At 41.1% G+C, this 14,023-nt stretch overlaps 1 protein-coding gene across 6 annotated transcripts in view; it reads left to right on the forward strand.

The window, feature by feature from the left end:
• Positions 1 to 14,023, forward strand: part of RPTOR (regulatory associated protein of MTOR complex 1) — a 313,806-nt gene that overhangs the window by 33,477 nt on the left and 266,306 nt on the right. For all 6 annotated transcript variants that reach the window (XM_073312077.2, XM_073312081.2, XM_073312080.2 and 3 more), the window contains exon 2: positions 6,464 to 6,566. In XM_073312077.2, the coding sequence (XP_073168178.1) occupies positions 6,464 to 6,566 (103 nt within the window). The remainder of the gene's footprint in view (positions 1 to 6,463; positions 6,567 to 14,023) is intronic.

Genomic DNA, 14,023 nt, shown 5'->3' on the forward strand with positions numbered 1-14,023 from the left:
TTTGCTCACAGAAACCCATCACTGGGATATTCACGCATGTAAGCTTTTGCACGGTGTACAGATTATTTCTCAATTTCAAAATTTTGTTCGTTTTTTCCCTTTACTACACAATTCCCTTCCATATATTTTCCTCACCATTTACCATGGTATATACTGAGCATTTCCAAGGGTCCTTTAGATCCCCAAAGTTGTTACCGTTCCAGAAGTTCCTAAGCATTCTGTGTGTTAAGGTATTTCCCAAGGGAGGGCTGACCCCGTGGAACAAAGTCCCTTATTTAAGTGTTCTAGCCTTCTCATCTTTCAGGATGTGTTTCCTTTGCTGTAGTGTTAATTAGAACATTTTATTATACAAACATAATACACTTATCACTTATTTATATCAAATCTGATTTCAGTGGTTGGAAACCGTATCAATCACACCTATTCGTATCTCTCTGTTCCTGAGCCCCTTCTAGTTCGAACCGGGGATCACACGTCTTCTGAGGATAAGTGCCAGGTTACCCCACTGTGCTTATATTCATCTGTTTTGGCTAACTTTAAATCTGGGATCTGAAGAGTGTTCCAGATTTTTAAACGTGCACTACAAGTATTCAAGGGGTCATTCTCAGTGAGGCATGGGCATGCTCTTAGCATGCATGTTCGTAAGTGGAGTTCAGCAACAAATATATTTGTTCAACTGATCCACATGCATTTAACAATGAATTTGGATTTGACTAGTGTCCCTTATTCTGTCCTAGAATAAAAGCTTAATATATAAGATCTCTCTGAAACCTCTGCCTCTTACTTTAAAGTGTATCATTTCCTAAGGGCTTTTCAACCATGGGGGAATCACCATGAAATGCTGGTAAGGGAGTCTTGATTGTGCTGCTCCACCTATGCCGTAGAAAGCACGACTTAATGCTTATTAATATAACATGGTGATGGCTAACTTGTACTGCATCCCTGATTGCTGCAGTGGTGGTGTTGTTGTTTTTAGCAAGGACATGGCTTGGGATGCAGTCCAGGAACCAGGAGCCAATTTTCCTGCTAATTCTCTGCAGCAGAGTCTCTAGGATAGAAGCAGGAATCAGCAGAAGCTGTAGAAATTTTATCCTGACATACTGGGTTTTTTTTGTTTCCTTCCTAGCATGTATAGTCTCTTAGCCATGTGCTCCAGTTTCTAGCTTTCTTTATAAATTATACATTTATATGGCTCCAGCTTTGCGATAAGTTTTTTGCCTGCTGTTCTGAATCTTAATGAGCACCCCAGGGATGTGGAGATGCGGGTGGCTTTGCTTCAGACAGGCAAGGGAATGCTGAACAGTTCTGACGTAAATATAGAGCACCACATTGCCTCTTTTAAAAATCCACTGCATGCATCCGATGAAGTGAGCTGTAGCCCACGAAAGCTTATGCTCAAATAAATTGGTTAGTCTCTAAGGTGACACAAGCACTCCTTTTCCTTTTGCGGATACAGACTAACACGGCTGCTACTCTGAAAATTGCCTCTTTTGTTTCCTTTCACTAATTTAGGTATTGATATGGAGAAGAGAATGTGCAGGTGGGAAGAGCTGCAAAATGTAATTTTTAAGCAGTATTTTTGTCTGACAAAAGCACTTAGTAGCTGGTTTACTGCTGGTCCTAGGTACTGATAAAGTTAAGATGCTATCAGGTTTGGATTTCATACGTTTGCACTGCCCCTTGCGGATATGGAAGCAAGTGTGGTGAATGTGCTGCTTGATCAGTTTTACTTTGTTGCTGTCAAATCAACAGCCTTAGGCGAGACCAAGAAGGGCAAACAAGTGGTTTGTTCCAAACTGAAAACATCACACATCCTCTGTAGGTACAGTACCACAGACGCATAGTACCTCAGTATACTTAAAAGCCTTTTCTTGAGGCTTTAATTTTTTAATTTAGAACACTTTTTATATTAGATGTGAGCTATCATGAACATACAGAATAGGAAAAACACCCTTTAAAATGTAGTGACACGGCTGTGCTTAATGTAGCACAAAACTGGCATATTTAATGCAAAAATGAAGAGCATTTTTAAGGTTACATATATAAAAATTGGTATTTCTTAACTCTGTGGAGTTCCAATACTAAGACACAGGAATAGAAAACAATACATAGTTTGCTGCTGGAATGTTAATTTCTTGACTTGTTATTTTAATGGGACAAACGTAGGGCTTGTCTACACTGGCAATTAACAGCGCTGCAAGTTTTTACACTCCCCTGAGCGCAGCAATTTGCAGTGCTGTAAAGTGCCAGTGTGAACAGTGTAAAGTTGTAAACAGTGCTGGGACCTACGCCCCTCGGCAGCTCTTTAGTGTTGCCAATGTAGACTAGCCCTCAATGTAGACTAGCCCTTAGTCTTTAGTAAGTTTTACAAATTCAATTTCCTTGTCTGTTTTGAAAAAGTGTGGGGGGGAAAGAACAATCAGGAGCTGTGTAGCTTACATAGTTTACGGGTTCTGCATGCTTTACGAGTTGAGCTGAAAGTTCCTCATATTGAAAAATGTGCACTCACTAAATGATATGTGGGGAGAGTGCATCTTAGTGCACACCTGCAGGCTTTAGAGTAGCAGCTGTGTTAGTCTGTATTCGCAAAAAGAAAAGGAGGACTTGTGGCACCTTAGAGACTAACCAATTTATGTGAGCTACAGCTCACTTCATCGGATGCAGGAAATCAACGTGAGGTAATTTAAATAGCCATGTCTTTTAGTCAAACTAGTTTTTTTCAATTCAAGACATTAGACTTTGTTTCAAAACAGAATATTTGAAAATTCTGGCTTGAATCCTTACCCTTAAAGCACTTAGTCTAGGGACCCAATTCCACAAACAATCAAGCACATGTATAATTTTGTCCATGGAAGTAGGATGGGGGCCTAAATTAAGAGATGACAGCTTGGGAATAGGTGACCAAGGTGGAGACAATATTGATCGTAGAGTTTCTGTGGAGGGTAAAATGCACTTCTTGAAGATTTGACACTTACATAGTGTCTTAAAGATGATATCTGCAGAAGTACAGCACCAAGATGGGGCCTTATTTCAGCGGTGAAAGAAGGAAGAGTAATCCCTAATGAACTGCCAGCACTTCCTGCAACAACTCTCTTTCCCTTGGTGATCTCCCATCCAAATACTGGCCAGGCCTGATCCAGGGGAGTGTTGAGATCACTGCCTGAGGTACCTTTTGCTGCACCATGTAATCTGGTTAGCTTGAAAAGTTTTTGGTTTCGTTATATTACAAAATAGAAAGTGCTTTATTTTTTTGAATTTTTTGGTAGCACTTATTGCTTTAAAGGTCTGTAATTCAGTTTTGGTGCAGTTGTTTAGTTAGGTTTATAGGTTCAGTCATGTCAGGTTTCTTGCAAGGAGGCTGTTTTTAAAGGAAGGTGAAATAATGACGAGTGCAACTCTAGGGCCGTTATTGTATACATTTTAGTTGTAGCCATGTTGGTCCCAGGATATTAAAGAGACAAAGTGGGTGAGGTAATATCTCTTATTGGACCAATTTCTGTTGTTCTTCACCAAACAAGGAGCCTCCACTGGAGAAGTAGATAGCATTATGGAACTGGTCACCTGGATACCCAGAGAGAACCTGCTTCAATACAGAAATTGAACCTCCTTTGATTGCACACCTCCAGTTGTCACCTCCCACTCTGCACTGGAACCCATACAGGGTATCCTCAAACAGCTACAACGAATACTGAAAAAAAACTTTCCTGAACCTGGATTTCTTTCCTTCAAACACTCCTTCCCTTCTCCCCCCGACCTCCCCAAGTTCATCAGATGCAAGCGCCCCATAGACCAGGACACCAACGGAAAGGGACGATACCGAGCTGCGAGGGATTGCAAGTGCTTTGGAGGATAGGATTAAAATTCAAAATGATCTGGACAAACTGGAGAAATGGTCTGAATAGGATGAAATTCAATCAGAACAAATGCAAAATACTCTACTTAGGAAGGAACAATCAGTTGCACACATACAAAATGGGAAATGACTGCCTAGGAAGGAGAACTATGGAAAGGGATCTGGGGGTCTTAGTGGACCACAAGCTAAATATGAGTCAACAGTGTAACGCTGTTGCAAAACATCATTCTGGGATGTATTAGCAGGAGTGTTGTAAGCACGATTCGAGAAGTAATTCTTCTGCTCTACTTCACGCTGATTAGGCCTCAACTGGAGTATTGTGTCCAATTCTGGGCACCACATTTCAGGAAGGATGTGGACAAATTGGAGGAAGTCCAGAGAAGAGTGACAAAAATGGTTAAAGGTCTAGAAAACATGACCTCTGAGGAAAGATTGAAAAAAATGTTTGTTTAGTTTGGAAAAGAGAAGACTGAGAGGGGACATAAGTTTTCAAGTATGTAAAAGATTGTTACAAGGAGGAGGGAGAAAAATTGTTTTTCTTAACCTCTGAGGATAGGCAACAATGGGCTTAAATTGCTGCAAGGGAGGTTTAGGTTGAACATTACAAAAAACTTCCTGACTGTCAGGGTGGTTAAGCACTGGAATAAATTGCCTAGGGAGGTTGTGGAATCTTCATCATTGGAGATGTTTAAGAACAGGTTAGACTAACACCTGTCAGGAATGGTCTAGATAATACTTAGTCCTGTGATGAGGTGGGGGACAGGACTAGATGACCTGTCAAGGTCCCTTCCAGTCCTAAGATTCTTTGATTCTAAAGTGGCACCAGACCTGCAGACATATCTCCACCACTACAATGATCAATGCTCCCACAACACACCTTTCAATGGATCCCTCACGTGTCTATCACAACATGTGGTATACCTCATCCAGTGCACTAAATACCCCAATAAGAACTATATGGGTGAAACCAGACAACCACTACATTCTCAAATGATAAGACAAAAACACCCTGTCAACTGTGGGTGAATGCTTTTCACAAAGCAATCACTCTATATCTGATCTGTCAGTCCTTATCCTCAAAGGAAACCTGCACAACACTTTCAAAAGATGATCCAGGGAGCCTGAATTCATTTCTCTGATAGACATCAGAAATCATAGACTGATCAGTGACACTGGATTTATGGTTATTACAATCAATAACCAACTGACTCCTTCCTTTTGTCCTATGACTGCAGAGGTGTTAACGGGCCATTCTACCTTGAATGGTCCCTTAGAATGTATGCTAACTACTCATGTTAAAAGAAAAGGAGTACTTGTGGCACCTTAGAGACTAACCAATTTATTTGAGCATGAGCTTTCGTGAGCTACAGCTCACTTCATCGGATGCATGCCGTGGAAACTGCATGTTTAATTGTTTAACTCATGTTAAACAACCTGTTCTACCTTGCAATTAGCTGTTGCACTTGGAGTACCTTTCCAAGACCTGAAGAAGAGCTCTGTGTGGCTCCAACGCTTGTCTCTTTTATCAACAGAAGTTGGTCCAATAAAAGATATTACTTTACCCACCATGTGTCTCTAGGAATATTAGTCATAGGTAGCAGCATAAGGGTTAATATTGTCATAAAAGTTCCATTAAGGTTATCAAATTTATTTGAGAACTTGTCAGATGTGGTGGAGTCTTAAAGATGAACTGTAAAATTTTAAAAAAATAATTAAAAATTCCAAGTCCTTCCCAGAATATGTATTCTAGAGTTCTGGGGGCTTCCCTCTCTCCCCACTCTCCAAAAGCTGGAGACAAACTCCTAAAGAGTAAAGATTGCAGTTCTGTTATAGGTAATATCCCCACCTCTGCTCCTGAAAGGTTTAATATTTTTTAAAAAACAAGTTTTTCATTTTTATGTTTCACTTGGGGGAAAAAAAGGTACATTCACATCATACACCCCCTTTTTAAGGAGAGCACTTTAAGTGTACCTCAGATTGCCAACACACATTAAAGGTCTTAAAAAAAAAAACCCAACCAAACAAAAACCACACCTTCTAGGCCACTGATTTTTTTTTTTAAAATTTTGTGTGTGTGTCTATTGCTTGAGTGGTCACTTAAGGCAAGGTTTACTGTATTCTGTTATTGATCTGGAATCTTGAATAGTGTGTTCACATTACTTTTTAATAAAGCATTTCAGTTAGACATTGACTAATCCAGGATGCTTGGCAGAAATCTATTGGCATCTGATCTGCATAATGTACAGCAGTATGGGCCCTGGAAATGAAGAAATCTTAGCAATGTAAGACTTAAGTACAGCTTTATTAAATCTCTTCTGAGAACTGGAGTGAACCTGTTGGATGTTTGTGAGAATTCAGTGAGATTGCAGATTAACAAAGTAAGAATTAACGCAGTTCTGCTGGAACAAAAAGAGAACTTTCATAGCTTTCTTATCTCCAATTTTTCTTCCCACTCTTAACAGAATGCTTAAACTGTTGCTTGTTAAGGATGGATTAACAAAGCTGAACTTGAACTCTTTCTGAGAGTTATAAGGTAGCACTGAGAATTACAGCATCGGTAATAAGTGGTGAATTTTTGCACTAAGCATTATTATTTTCTCTTGTTTCTAGATGAAGACTGTTAGTGTGGCCTTAGTTTTGTGCCTAAACGTAGGTGTTGACCCTCCTGATGTGGTGAAGACAACTCCCTGTGCGCGTCTGGAGTGCTGGATAGGTAAGCTGACTGAATATCTTTGGCAACAGTTTGGAAATGTTGCTTTGTCTCACTAATGCTCAGGTGTGTGAGCTCATTGCAGCCCCACCAGCATGTGTTTCCTGAGCTAAAGGTAGGTTCAACAAAAGAATATCTGACATCTGATTTGAATATGTCGGTGTAAATAAGACCTTGTCTACACTACACAATTACAGGTTTAGAGTAGCAGCCATGTTAGTCCGTATCCGCAAAAAGAACAGGAGTACTTGTGGCACCTTAGAGACTAACAAATTTATTAGAGCATAAGCTTTTGTGGGCTACAGCTCACTTCATCAGAAGCATAGAATGGAACATTATAGTAAGAAGATTTTATTTACACATATATATATACACACACACACACACACACACACACACACACAGAGAAGGTGGAAGTTGCCATACAAACTGTAAGAGGCTAATTAATTAATTAGGTCAACATAAGCTGCCTTGTGACAACCTAGCTGTGGATGTATCTTTACTTAAGTTTGGCTCCTGCCAATGTAAGTGCCTTTCTATGCTGATTTAGTAACACCACTTTCCTGAGCGGCATAGAGTTATATTCGGTGTAATTAGGTCGACAGTGTCAGTGTAGACACTGCGTTACTTACATGGACTGTAAATGGCCTCCTTGAGCCATCCCATAATGCCCCACACTGGCAATACAGTCGACACAGGTGTGTCTGGTAAGGATGCGTGCTGCCAACACAAGGAGCCAAGTGTGCGCGCACACAAGCGATTTAATAACTGTGGTGGCTGTATGCTGACATAAGTTATGAGGACATAATTTGGTAGTGTAAAGATGGCTTTAGGCAATTATTTCCCCAACAGTAAGTGCTGTGGTATGCGCTACTTCCTGGTTTATTCCAAAATGCAACATGTGGAGGAAAAAGATGATTCTGTTAGCTGTTTGTTTATTTTTTTTAGGTTTACAAAGTGCCTAAGTAAAGCGCTAGATGGTTACATTTTAAAAAGACCATGTCCTAAAAAACTCTTTGGCTATTTTGGATTGGGGGCATGAATTTAGAAGATAAGGTGTTGTACTTAAAGTACCGCACAGGATCTTTTCAGGGGGAATAAGGCAAAATGCCACATTTATTGGTAATACATGTATCAATCAACACTGTATCATATGCATATGATATATATTACACTCATATACATTCTTAAAAGACTGCTTACGTTTAAACATTTTCTAGTAGACCCAACCTCCTACTGGGGCTAAAATAGCACTGCTTATCCTCTTCACTCTTATTTACCAATACTTCTTTTCCTGGAGCGAGAAATTTAATTCTCCTCCCTTCTTTCTCATACCAGCACTCTACGACTGGGGGAGTGAGACAGCTACATCTTCTCCTCTCTTTACCCGGGCTTCAGCCACTGGGGTCGTGCACACCTTTAATGATTGATCACTTTTAATATTTTTCAATGTTTATGATCACTTTTCCATACTACTTAATACTTTTCCATTACTCAGTATCAAAGTTAGTTTCATTACTCAATAAATGCTCATGGTACCTTTCCCCCTTTCGCAATTCTCCACCAAAATTTTGTACTTAAAGTACCGCACAGGATCTTTTCAGGGGGAATAAGGGAAAACGCCACATTTATTGGTAATACATGTATCAATCAAACATTTATCATATGCATATGATATATATCAGCGGTTCTCAAAGCTGGTCCGCCACTTATTCAGAGAAAGCCCTGGCAGGCCGGACCAGTTTGTTTACCTGCCGCGTCCGCAGGTTCGGCCGATTGTGACTCCCACTGGCTGCGGTTCGCCGCTCCAGGCCAATGGGGGCTGCGTGAAGGGCAGCCAGCATGTCCCTTGGCCCGTGCCGCTTCCCGCAGCCCCCATTGACCTGGAGCAGTGAACCGCGGCCAGTGGGAGCTGCGATCGGCCGAACCTGCGGATGCGGCAGGTAAACAAACCGGTCCGGCCTGCCAGGGCTTTCTCTGAATAAGTGGTGGACCAGCTTTGAGAACCGCTGATATATATTACACTCATACACTCAAATACACACACACAAGCATACTCCGTCTTGTTGTTGTTACCAACTAGTTGCTCCCCTTAACTTCACTGGCCAGGTGAGTTAGATGGGGTGAGGGTGGAGCCGGGCTTCTGCCGATCCGGATCGATGCTCCAATGTTGACAAGATGAGACCCAGAGTCATCTGCAGACACCTCACATTTATAGCAGCTTCCCTCTCATGCAAATCTGTCCCAGATTCAAAATCTGGGTCTGTGTCCATTGGTCCTTTGTGCTGCTTCCCTCTGGGTGTTGTCCCAATGCTGCAGAGAGGGTGTTCCCAAAAGAAGGTGCTTGCTTCTAACACCCAAGGCCGTCAGTATGTCTGATCTTCTTTAGTGAGCCCACTTGACAAGTTTTATTGTTCTTGGGCCTGGCTTCCATCCCCTCTCCAACTGTTGCAGCTCTCTGAAGGTGCCTGCCTTCCATGCCTTTCTCATTCACGTGTCATTCATTCAACAGGGCAATTGATTACAAAGTGCGGGGGAGATTTTATTCTACTCTAGCAAAAAGACATTTTTCTTCTACCTTTAATTATACTATCTTAGGGGCTATAACGTTATATCAAGGTTCAATACAAAGTTTCTATATAAGGATCTGATACAAACTTCCTATATCAAAGGACTTGATAGAAAGTTGTATGAAAATAGAGGTTATATGTGGATAGGTTTAATACAAGGTTATATGAAGAGACATAATACCAAGTCATATGAAAGTTATGTGAAGATGCTTAATGCAGAGATTTATCTGCAAAGGATCCTTCCCAGAAACCATCCTGCTGACAGCCCTTACTCTTATGACTGTGTGCTTCGTTACTGTGGTGGTGGATACCTGTCTCTGGCCTTTTAATGGAAAATGGGGATTTCCCCCATGTTTTGGGGCAAAAGTTAGATTGCTGTCAAATTCGTCTCGTGCTAATAATGTTGGGATGTGAAGTATTTCTCATGTGCAAGCTGTCTAACAGCTGTGTGTTTTTTAACTGGAAGTCGAAAATGTCTAGCCTCATCAGTAAATGAAACCGAAAGGCATGGCATCTAGAACTTGGAATCTTGGGGCTTACAACAGACTGAAGCAAATTCTCCATTGTACAGAGTTCCTGGTTTTCAAAATTGGCTTTCTCTTGTTTCCACCCTCACTGAAACTGGTATTCAACTTTTCTTACCAAAGATGTCAAAAATGCTGAAGATGTTAAAGTAGTTAAAAAGCACTGAACATGCACCCACAAATGTATTCCAATGCACCAGATGTATTTGCTGGAATGAGCAGTTCGTAGCATTAATTTCTTGAGTGAAATATGAAACTCATCAAAAACTAAATTGGGTGGGGACAGGACAAAATGAACAATCAGGACTCCTCCAAATATGATGATTAGTGATTGACAACCGCAAGAAAAATTGAGTACAGTTCTTTTGTTTTAATTTAAAATATATAAAAGTGCCTTTTACACTTTTACATAAATTTTAAATAGTCCCATAAAACCTTTACTGCAATGTTGTTTTGAGATAACAAAAGAATGGATTATGGTAACAACTCCTTGTTATGAAAGAATCCTTCATAACATTTTGGCTAGCTGCCGGTGGAGGGGGGAGAGCCATCCTGGGTAGTGCTGTTATAGTGTCATTTAACAGGAGTTAGGATTGAGTTTAGAGTCCTATCTTGTGAACTCTAGTAGTAGATGGCCGGCACACTCAATCAAAAAGTCAGATGCAGTTCTTATCATGCCTCCTGGATACTTCCCTGAAACTATCAGAATTACTTTGGTCTTTGCCGTCTAGCCTTCATTCAGAACCTCCTAATGTCAACCAGACATCAGGGAAGTCATTGAGAGCTAAGTGTCATCATCATCTGGTACCTTATCCCATGCTTCTTCACTAACCCTTCCACAAGCCCAGTGTACACATTGCACAGGAAGGGAGACAAACTAGAACCTCGGATGAGCAAATGCCCCAAACTACCCTCTGGAAATTCTGCTTGAGGACAAACTGAGCCATCCAAGAGGAGCACTACCCACTTGTGATGTGGTCTGCTAGCAAGTCAACGCCAGCTGATGATTGATGGTGTCCACATTGTGTTTGCATGTTGTAGTCCATAGTGCTGCTGAAACTTCAGAGTTAAAATTATAGCATTAAAGCTTAGAGGCTTATTGACAAAATACGACATTTTAAGGGCTGTACTATAACTGCCAAGGCCCACTGCTTTGAATGTGCTTGTGAATTGTTTTGTAAGACGATTCTGTGGACTAACCCTTGCTGCTGTGGCAGTCTTATCCAGACACCTTTGGTGCTTAGCTAATAAATTAAAAAACATGGAGTCTAAAGAGTGATTAGGTAATTCTTCCTTCCCTTTGCCTTTCCTTGAATCTGTCCCATGTATCTCCCTGGAATGAGAGTTGAAGGAAGTATGCAGTTATGAATTCTAGCAAGGTGAGGGACTGGTGTGCATATCTCTGTTAATTTGCCCTCAATGAGCAGAGAAACATGGCTGAACTTGTTTCCTATTTGTCTTCATGAAAACGAAGATTCGGCTTCTACTCCAGGTAATACACACTGTTTCCATAATGCTTCCTTTGCTTTTTAGAGGAATGACACCTGTCCTTTCTTGTTTTGTTTTTGTTTTGTTTTATGGTCAGACATTAAATGCCACTACAGTAATGAAGAAAATGCCATCCTAGAAGATGCATGCCCTGTAGCATGCAAAGAAAAATCTCTGTTTAAAAGTGCTATAAATGAGCTGAATGCTGAACAGGGGGAGATGTAATTCTGCAGAAATCTTTTTATATATACCACCGAATAGAAGTTGTGCATCAAAGCAAGGCAGGAATATGTAGAGAGGTTTGTCAGGGCCTTTGTTTGGAAATGCAATAACTATAAAGCTGTGCTCAATATACATAAAGAAATGCCCATTTTTGTCCATTTATTTAAAATGTCAGAGCATGTGTCTGTAAAAGTCACAAGAAAATGAAAGTGTCTCTGCATAAGCTCTTTGTCCCTCCTCCCTGCCAAAAATGCTGCAGCCATTGGGACCGCCATGCAAACTGTAAAGTTATAATTGCTACAGCCTTTACCAGCTTCAGTTGTTGGTCTGATTTTGTAACTAAATGGAAAGATTACTGCCTCTTCCCTATCTCAGTAAAGAGAAAATATAATATATTGACTTATTCCTGTATAATAAAATCAATAACTAAAATTATAAAGAGGTTCTCTTCATCTCTCCACAAATGCCACTCCCTGTGCACATTGCCATCTAATTAGTCAAATTCTGCCAAGGCTATCGCTATTTTCAAGCGTTAGTATGAGGTTTGATAATGTCAGTCCTGTTGTTCAGCATGAAGTCCTCCAGAAGGCACAGGTTAGCCCATAGTGGGTGAGTAAACTTTTTTTAAAAAGTTACTTATTGAATGTGCCTAGTCTCCCTGGTTTCCAACCTCTTATTATTAACCCCTTCATTGGCTGGTTTTATAGAGTGGCACCAAGTTCATTATTTTTGTACAAGGCTGTGAAAGGACCTCATTAAAAATGCTGGTAACCCCTGAGGCATTCCAAAGCCCACAGTACACATGGCTTCACTAAGTGAAACTAAAGTATTGTTCATTAGGCCTTTTATGCATTTTCATAAATTCAGCTTGAACTGTTAAGTAATCCGGTATGATTGCCAGTGTGTTTTGTTTTTTAATCAAAGGGGTACTGTGGTAGCACATTTGTATAGTTAACCTGCTATCAGTATTTCTTTGATGAAGTCTGAGGGGTTTTTGAAGATTTATTATTCACCAGTTCCAAAGGGCTTGTGGTTGAAATTTGGCTTAAATGACAATAGGCTGAGTGCAGCTTTTCCACAGTTTGCTTGTTTTCAGAATAGTGGAGAAAATACATTGTTGCAGTTTAAAATAGAGGTTTTTTTACCTAGAGACTATATTGGTGACTGTTGGAACTGCAGGATCATTCGTGCAGAGTGCCCTGCTTTTGCATTAAAGGAGCTTTTGCATTAAAAGACTGATCTTCCCCAAAGAAATAAATTGGCTAAACTTTCATTAATTTCTGAATAGGGGCCTATCAAATTCAAGGTCCATTTTGGTCAATTTTGTGGTCATGGGATTTTAAAAAATCATAAATTTCATGATTTCAGCTATTTAAATCTGAAATTTCACAGTGTTATAATTGCAGGGGTCCTGACCCAGGAAGGAGTTGTGGGGGAGAGGGTCCAGGAGGTTATTGTAGGGGGGGGTTGCGGTACGGCCACCCTTACTTCTGCGCTGCTGCTGGTCAGGTGCTGCCTTCAGAGCTGGGCAACTGGAACACAGCGGCTGCTGGCGGGGAGCCCAGCTCTGAAGGCAGAGCTGCCGCCAGCAGCAGCATCACAGAAGTAAGGGTGGCCTGGTATGGTGCTGTCTGCAGAGCTGGGCCCTCAGTCAGCAGCCGCCACTCTCCGTCCGCCCCGCTCTGAAGGCAGCAGTGCAGAAGTAAGAGTGGCATCGTATGGTGTTGCCACCCTTACTTCTGCGCTGCTGCTGACGGGGTGCTGCCTGCAGAGCTGGGCACCTAGCCAGCAGCCGTTGTTCTGCAGCTGCCCAGCTCTGAAGTCAACACAGAAGCAATACCATGACTCCCCTAAAATAATCTTGTGACACCCCCTGCAACTCCCTTTTGGGTCAGAAGTCCAATTAGAGAAATGCTAGTCTCCCCCATGAAATCTGTATAGTCTAGGGTAAAAGCACACAAAAGCTAGATTTCATGGTGGGAGACCAGATTTTTACATATTTTTCTTGGCCGTGAATTTGGTAGGGCCCTATTTGTGAAGCAAGGCCTGACCTTGAATTTATGTAGATAGCTGCTCTTGGATAAAACTGAATGGGAAAGCCCATGGATTTTCTTCTCTTTGCATCTCTTCTAAAATCTCAGTGCTTGCAAAAGGATTAATGATTCATCTCCCAAAATGCCTAAGAAATAAACCTTTTTATGAAGAAAAAAAGGTATATTTAAACGTTAGTGTTGATTTTTGGTATATACAGCTACCCTGCTGCCCACCTTGGCAACTGTTTGTGTACACTGTTGACATCTGCCTGGCAATAGCCAGAAAGAGCTTTGAGCAGCTAGAGTCCTGCTTGCTATTTGACCTTGACATCTTGGCCAAGTATTATTTGAAGTGGTGACAGAACCTAAATGTGCTTTCCATCTCACTAGCAGATTAGCTTATTTACAGCTACAGATCCTTCTGAACAATCAGCCAATCATTTTTGAACTGTACCCTACTTATTTGGGGATGAAGCCTGACTGCTCTCTGTCCTTTCAATAACACAACGAGAAGATGTGCTAAAATCCAGTTGAGATTCGCATTGCTCCGTGGGCTTGCCAGCTACTCCTGGGGCTTCAGTGCTGCACCCTTATAGATATCTACCATATCCTCATTATTGCAC

Source organism: Lepidochelys kempii, chromosome 14, assembly GCF_965140285.1.
Source record: "Lepidochelys kempii isolate rLepKem1 chromosome 14, rLepKem1.hap1, whole genome shotgun sequence".
Taxonomy (NCBI): Eukaryota; Metazoa; Chordata; order Testudines; family Cheloniidae; genus Lepidochelys; species Lepidochelys kempii.